Source organism: Gadus chalcogrammus, chromosome 11 (assembly GCF_026213295.1).
Source record: "Gadus chalcogrammus isolate NIFS_2021 chromosome 11, NIFS_Gcha_1.0, whole genome shotgun sequence".
Taxonomy (NCBI): Eukaryota; Metazoa; Chordata; class Actinopteri; order Gadiformes; family Gadidae; genus Gadus; species Gadus chalcogrammus.
Window position 1 is genome coordinate 23,064,844 of NC_079422.1, and position 7,569 is coordinate 23,072,412.

General features: G+C 47.0%; 1 protein-coding gene across 7 annotated transcripts in view; it reads left to right on the plus strand.

Annotated features, from left to right (window-relative positions):
• slc20a2 (solute carrier family 20 member 2) overlaps window positions 1–7,569 on the plus strand; it is a 41,122-nt gene that overhangs the window by 20,581 nt on the left and 12,972 nt on the right. For 6 of the 7 annotated variants that reach the window (XM_056603090.1, XM_056603086.1, XM_056603087.1 and 3 more), the window contains 6 exons: window positions 1,217–1,781; window positions 3,257–3,397; window positions 3,643–3,728; window positions 4,318–4,414; window positions 4,756–4,875; window positions 6,583–6,813. In XM_056603090.1, coding sequence (XP_056459065.1) covers window positions 1,493–1,781; window positions 3,257–3,397; window positions 3,643–3,728; window positions 4,318–4,414; window positions 4,756–4,875; window positions 6,583–6,813 — 964 coding nt within the window. In that variant the 5' untranslated portion in view covers window positions 1,217–1,492. Of the gene's footprint in view, window positions 1–1,042; window positions 1,137–1,216; window positions 1,782–3,256; window positions 3,398–3,642; window positions 3,729–4,317; window positions 4,415–4,755; window positions 4,876–6,582; window positions 6,814–7,569 lie in introns of all 7 variants that reach the window. The other variant, XM_056603092.1, reaches the window with a different exon arrangement.

Genomic DNA, 7,569 nt, shown 5'->3' on the forward strand with positions numbered 1-7,569 from the left:
TGGTATGATTTAGCATCTTATCGGCCTATATTTAACAATAAAATGGAAATATTTACCTGAAAAGTCAGGTGACATTGGGCAACAGTATGGTTTGAATAGAAGGTGTGTCGGGCTAGGTTTTACTGCTGTTCCTCCTTCCTCCTTCCTCATCACACCCCGGAAGCTGATTTGAGAGATCACCTTATTTCCTCTGAGCAATTTGTTTTTGTAATAATAACATAAATGGCTATAACTTGATGTCCCACACTTTTTTTTTTACGGTTTTATAATAAGAATAATATGCACATGGTTGTTTGGCTTTTGAAGTATTTTCAGGGTAAGAAGTGCATAGATTGCCGTCTTAAAGTTGGTTTGAAGAAAAGGGGACAGCAGAAATGTCTTGTTTTCTTCCATAGTGAACCAGGCAGCAGGTGTCAGGGGGGTTATCTGGATGTCTGGCACACCTGTGAAGGGGGCCGGTGGCCCCAACACACCTCATCTCTGCTCCATGTTGGTGGGGAAGGGGGCGGGAAGGTGTTAACCGTCTGCTCAAATTCCGTGGGCTTCACCCACATGAACTCTGTTCACAGTCGTCTTTTTATAGCCCCAGTAAGCCTTTCCAAAAGGCCTGATCTGATTCCTGTGAAGTGCAGTGCGTACTATGATTTCCTATTGTGGCTATCTTCACACGCTACAGATTAGATTCTCTCTGCCTGTCTCTGATCAAAACTATCTCGTCATCGCTCTGAAGGCTTCCAGAGGTTTTGTTGGCCGTTATTTTTATCCCATCGTACCACTTGATCACAGCATCGCTGTCTCTCGGTGGCCCCCTGAAATTGTTTAAACGTTACCACACACATTTGCATTAATATCCAACCATTCTAGATGTGTTCTATGTGTATGTAAAATCATTAAGCTATAATTGACTGCTTCCTCATACATGAACACCACTCTGTGTGCATCCAAGCGTTGGCATCTGTACTACATTTGATCAAGCACAGATACAGCTGCTCTCCCCCATAGCCAACCATCTAACATATGGTCTGATCTGTTTATCACAAAGGTTTCAAGAGTGTGTAGCATCCAACCTATTCAGATCCTAACACAAACAATGATTTATTCGGCATCAAGGAAGTCTGGATGGGGCTCGATGAATGGTAAATGTTGAAGGTCCTGCAAATGCAAGTGATCGATCAGTGATCGTCAAACTAACGCCTGCTCGTTTCGTCCCCGGCAGGTGAAGCAACGCGCAGGCTGTCTGTCCAAGCAATAAGCTATGGAATGCTCCTCGCAGCCATCGTCACTAGTCTCCACTCATTGGACTGAGCTCCAGACTCCCAGCTAGCAACTGTGCTTCTCCCCTTCGCCTCTTCGCAAACACAGGGGACAAAAACACAAACAGCCAGCGTCCGAACCGAGCCAAAGCCAAGCGCCTCGGTTCACCACTAAGCAGAGCCTTAGCTTATTTTTAATTGAGCGTGTGGAGTGACGAAAAAAAAAAAACGCAGTCAAGATGGATATGGAACCGTACCTGTGGATGGTCATCCTCGGCTTCATCATAGCCTTCATCCTGGCGTTCTCCGTGGGCGCCAACGACGTGGCCAACTCGTTCGGCACGGCGGTGGGCTCCGGCGTGGTGACGCTGAAGCAGGCCTGCATCCTGGCGTCCATCTTCGAGACGCTGGGCTCGATGCTGCTGGGGGCCAAGGTGGGCGAGACCATACGGAAGGGCATCATCGACGTGAACCTGTACAACGAGACGGTGCCTGTGCTGATGGCCGGGGAGGTCAGCGCCATGGTCGGTAAGTTTGGAACTCGCCCCCCCCCCCTGTCCTCCTCACGCGGTTGCACTTTGGCTCAGCCTCCTCCTCCTCGAGGGGAATGCGGTTGACGTGTTGACGGTGTTTTTTTTACACTCTGAGTAGCTTACGGACACTGGAAGTATTTGTTGGATGACTCGGTGGAGGGGAGTCATTTATTGGAGTTGACGTGACTTAATAAAGCGGGGATTACTGACATCAAGAGTGACTCGTCCGAAGGAATTCGAGTGGTTCCTTTAACAAATCAACCCTCTTCAACTGTTTTGTTTTAGGGATTAAGTGATTGACCATTGTAGTTGTGGGTGTTTTTTTGTAGACGCAGTTGTTTCGGAGCTTGTTCTTGATAGCTGTTCATTTCGATGTTTGCGCCAAAGCTAGTCAGCTAATACGATGTTTACCATGTTTAGCACACATTTTTCTTACCATATTGCCAGAATAATGCTTTGAAAGATATCTCTGATGTAGTCTACACACTGAAAAAGGTAATTTAAGAGCTGCCCTCTCTCCCGGTCAGGTCACCAACTATCCAAAACATGTCCTCAGGCATACAATGACATCACTTGGACTTTGTGTTCTGAGCCTCCATGTAAAACAGTGATGTCCCCGTGTGACCGGTGGAGGCTGCACAGCAGTTGGCCGCTTTCGGACCCATGTTCTACCCTCAACCATAGTTTGTAAAATGACCTATATCGGTGCTGATTAATCAGCCAATGAATCCGTCTACCTCCGGTATAGTGAGTTACTGTAGTGTACATTAGGGCTGGGCAATATGACGATATATATCGTGTGATGATATAAAAATGTCTATCGTTTCATATTATGCTCTATCGTTTATATCGTCTTGTCGCAAATCACACTCTTTACGGTAATATTCTACGTCATTTGGACAACGCTTCACATTCTTCCACACGGAACATGAAGGCAACACAAACAAACATGGAGGAGAGTGAACGTGACAATTCTGAATAGGAGAAGGACTCCCACGACCAACCACGACAAAGTGAGCTCGTACCTAAAAGAGGGGCTACGAAATAGGACTTTCCATGTGGTCATTTTATATAAACTATTTATTCATTGAATTTACAGAAAATGTGCTATATCGTGATATATATATCGTTATCGGGATATGAATAACCTATATCGGGATATGATATTTTGGTCCTATCGCCCAGCCCTATATACACTTCCTTTCCCTATTGTTTGTCATCACCCAGCTGAGTGTCCGGCCTTCTGCAGGGTGAGGTCCTCTGCAGGGTGCACCCATGACTTCCACGACTCGTGACATTCAAGAGATGCATGCCGTGTTAATGTAGCGCGGACCTGCTCCTCTCCCGCTCCTGGGTCCTCCGTTGTTTGCCAACAGCCCAGTGAGCCCACACTGCTGGGTGAACCGTTTCTTTTGGGAGGGCTCACCCGGATCCAAGCCGGAGATGAATGCCTCTGTTGTGTGTCCCCAGGCTCGGCCGCCTGGCAGCTCATCGCCTCCTTCCTCAAACTGCCCATCTCGGGGACTCACTGCATTGTCGGCTCCACCATCGGCTTCTCCATGGTCGCCATAGGAGCCAAGGGCGTACAGTGGATGCAGCTTGTTTACATTGGTAATGTTGTGTGTGTGTGTGTGTGTGTGTGTGTGTGTGTGTGTGTGTGTGTGTGTGTGTGTGTGTGTGTGTGTGTGTGTGTGCGTGTGTGCCTGCGTGCGTGCGTGCGTGCGTGTGTGCCTGCGTGCGTGCGTGATTTGTATTGTGGAAAAAAAAAATTGCATTGTTTCTTAACCTGACCTAGTTTGGTTGTGTGTGTGTGTTTGTATGTGTGTTCTCATCAAGCAATGTTTCCTCGACTCTAGTGTCCTCTTGGTTCATCTCTCCCCTCCTCTCTGGGCTGATGTCCGGACTCCTCTTCCTCCTCATCCGGCACTTCATTCTGAGCAAGGTGGGCTGGCTTATATCAGCATCTGCACCTGGGAGGTGCCTGGTGTAATTGTGAAGCATTGAAATTATTATGCGATGTAACTGTAATTGAGTTGCCAATCTGGGAACACTTTTTTTCATTTGTGTCCTGCCGAAGACTCCTACACTGCATTGCATTGCTTATCTGGCACAAATTCACACTACGCCTCAGACATTTATTTCCAAACATCGACAGATTATCCAAAGGCTTTACAGCTACAGTTCAAAATCAATTTCGATTTGGCAACACCAGTAGATGTGGTTATGTAACGGGGAAAGGCCCTCTAAATGACCCGGAAGAAAAAGAGTGTTGTCAGATCATCTTGAGTTTGGGATTTATGACGCAGCGTCAGAAGTTGTTTCATTGTCAGGTCAAAGTCAGGACAGGGTCACCCCATGCATGGTAGGGTGGTATTAAGAAATGTTTGCTTGTTTCCTCTCACAGAAATAACGCAGATTAACCATTAATAATGCATAGCCTATGGAAGAAGCGGCCTGCATGCCAGGGGTTTCGGCTAGCCTGGCTTAAGCGGACTTTAACCCTGGGCATGTTCTGTATGCTCTGTCCCCAGGTTGACTCCGTCCCCAATGGCCTTCGGGCGCTGCCTCTATTTTACGCCACTACGATCGGGATCAACACCTTCTCCATCATGTACACCGGAGCTCCCCGTAAGCACAGCTCTCTCTCCGACCGTCTCTGTGTATGTGGAAGTGTCCGTCCCTGGCGATGTACACACTGCTTTCCAAAAGGAATTGCGGTCCGGTTATTCTGTGCCACTCCTAAGCCACCCCCTTCTAAATGAGTCTGCGCATGCCACTGATCAAAGTGTATGTGTGCATAGATGGAGAGATAGATAGATTTTCCTCAAAGAGGAAATGAAGTTCACCAATGGTGTGCACTTTAAAACATATACACAGTATACAATACTCAATGATGCAACAAAAAGACTCCTGTGTAAAAAAAACAAATAAATAAATATATATAACCATTTTGTGTATGCTTGTTCCAGTGCTAGGGCTGGAGTTGTTACCGGTCTGGGCCATATTTCTCATCACTCTGGCCGGCTCGGTGGTCTGTGCTGGGGTGGTGTGGTTCTTTGTCTGTCCCTGGATGAGGAGAAAGATAGCAGGTAACGTCTGTGAAATGTCAAGTATGTGTACGTGTGGGTAGAGCTAAGATCACAAGGTTCCCTCCCAGGGCTGGGCTCTGTGAGTCGACGACACCCCCCCTCGCCTCGACTCCCCCGCCTGGCCCCGGCACGCCCTGTCCTCTCGGGCTCGGTACTCACCCAGATGGCGGGGGGTGTGTGCGCACTCCTCCTCCCGCTCACGACTCATGGCATTTCAAAAGAACTTGAAAGAACTGGGTTTTTCCGTTGGGAATAGCGTTTGTGTGGAGGAAGACATGTGAGACAAGAATTGCAAACACAAGATAACAAACAAAGAGATGCAGGGTCCAGCACAAATGTTGTCTTTTCACCTGCCATAACACCCACCACCCTCTGCATGACACCTTCACCAGGCAGAGGAGTGTTTTCAGTGGCCGACTGCTGTCCCAGTCCAGCTCCACTAATAGACTAAAAAACTCTTTCGTCCCCCTGGCCATCAGACTGTACAACAGCTCCCAGTAAAGGCAGGGAGGACAATAGATAACAACAATGGACATTTTATTTATTTATTTATTTATATTTATTTATATCTGTATTTTTGCACATCCATCTGCACTGTTTTTATGTGTGTTTTCGGCTGCTACTGGATACTTAAATTTCCCCCGGGATTAATAAAGTATATATCTATCTATCTATCTATAATAGAAAGGACAACTAGCTAAGCAGTTTTTTTGATATATCTATACATGTATATTGCACCCATTTAAACATGTGTGTAGCATAGTCTAGGTTCTGCACTAAGCAACTTCATCAGGCATGTTTTTATGAAGGCAGAAGAGTAAGCTTGTCCTGTTGGAGTCAGGAACACACACCTTCAGGGCTGGAGACTCTTAGAGCATGGCTCAGTAGTTGAACTGCTGAGTCAATAACGGGGTGATATGCTTTCAGCATGCTGTGAGCTGAGCCTGAATGCTCCCATAATACTATCCCATTTGTCAGGCAGTGTGTTGAGCGTGACATGGCAAAACTGGTTATGTGTATACTGTTTCGAAGACGGTAAAACTTTACCCATTTTAAATTTTTTATAAAATGTTACCTGTACTTGGATGAATGCTTCCTTCATATCGTATTTTCTGGCTGATTCAAATACAAATGAATTGGAAAACAGTCAGTTTAGATGCTGACCTGTTATATTTTTAAATGGATGAGGATTCATTGGTGCAGTAATCGGAAGTCATGCGGTAAATGTGCTTGATCCAGGTGTATGAGTTACATCGTTTACAAGCAAAGTGCTATCTATCTAGTCCAATCTCATGTGAGAGAGAGGGGAGGGGTTGTATTCATTATTCAGCTTCACAAAGGCAATTGACTCACAGCAATTTCTCAACCATAAAAACCTGAGTCCAAATGGATGTCAAAGGTTCCTCCATTGTTGGTAGTGTTGGGCTGGATCTGTTATTGCTGGAATTTATCGCTTGAGGTCAGCTGATAAACTTCTTCCCTTTCAGGCTTTGTTTACTTACGACACTCCCTGCTCATCATCATAAAAAAAAAAAAAAAAAACGAAAGTTAACCATCCAAACAATGTAGACCCTCCACTCACAGGAGCTCAATGTTGTCAAAAAATGTAGTCTGACTCGGTAGTGGTTACCTTTTTAAAAACATGCTAATTCGAGTGCTTTTGAGTAGGGTCTGCCCACCAACTAACCCTCCAACGAACCCCCGCAGGCCGTCTGAAGAAGGAGCAGGCCCTCTCCCGGATCTCGGACGAGAGTCTGGATAAGATCCCGGAGGAGGAGGAGGAGAGCCCCGTGTTCAAGGAGCTGCCAGGGGCGATGGGCACGGACGAGGCCGTGGTGCCGCTCACTGCGGGCAGCGAGAGAGGCACACGCGACTCCTCCGGGGAACTGAACAGCCTGGCCAACGGGGGCACCGTGCTGCCCAACGGCAGGGTGTACGGTGAGTGTGCTCCAAGCCCTGCTCTTTTTTAGGGAGGCTGGGAAGCGCTGCCTTATAATCAACGTCGTATGGCGTTTCGAGGGCCCTGTCCAAAACTGAAAAACAAGCTGCAATTCTCGAGGGCAAACGGTAGCCTCAACTCACCCCTTTCTCTCATGGAGGGTGTTGTCAGTCTTTGTGCAGCCATTCATTTTTCCGACAAAGAACCAGTTTGTGCCTGTCCCCGAGGAGCAGCTGTAACGGTGAGGAGCCCTGCAACGCAGCATTTCAACTAGAGAAAAAAACACTTGTGAAGAGTGGGAGCTGCTGTCTGACTTTTTGTTTGTGCCTGAAGGTTGAGGATGGGTCGGTGTATGGCCTTCTGACTTTTTCCTTCTTGAAAGTCTATGAGTATTCTAGGGTTGGTGCCAGTATCCAGTTTCAAGACCGGTTTTATATTTAGTCAAATACAATTTTTTACCGGTATATCAATCTTTGCCACCAAATGGCAAAGATTCCAGGACGCAGCAGTGCACAATAAAACATAGCGAGTAATACGACCTGGGGCACCCATTCTGCCGGTGATTTGTGTTCGCCCTGCACAAGGGTCTAGAGAAGAGTAATACATTTCTTTCTGCTTCCGATACGTTTTTGAGGGAGCCAATCACCGGGCAAGGCTTTTCTCCCTGGCTCGCTATTGGCTGGTTTAACACAATGACGACAGGGAAGCGACGGCAAGCAGCCAATCGCGTACAGAGTCAGTAGAACTAGGCCCAT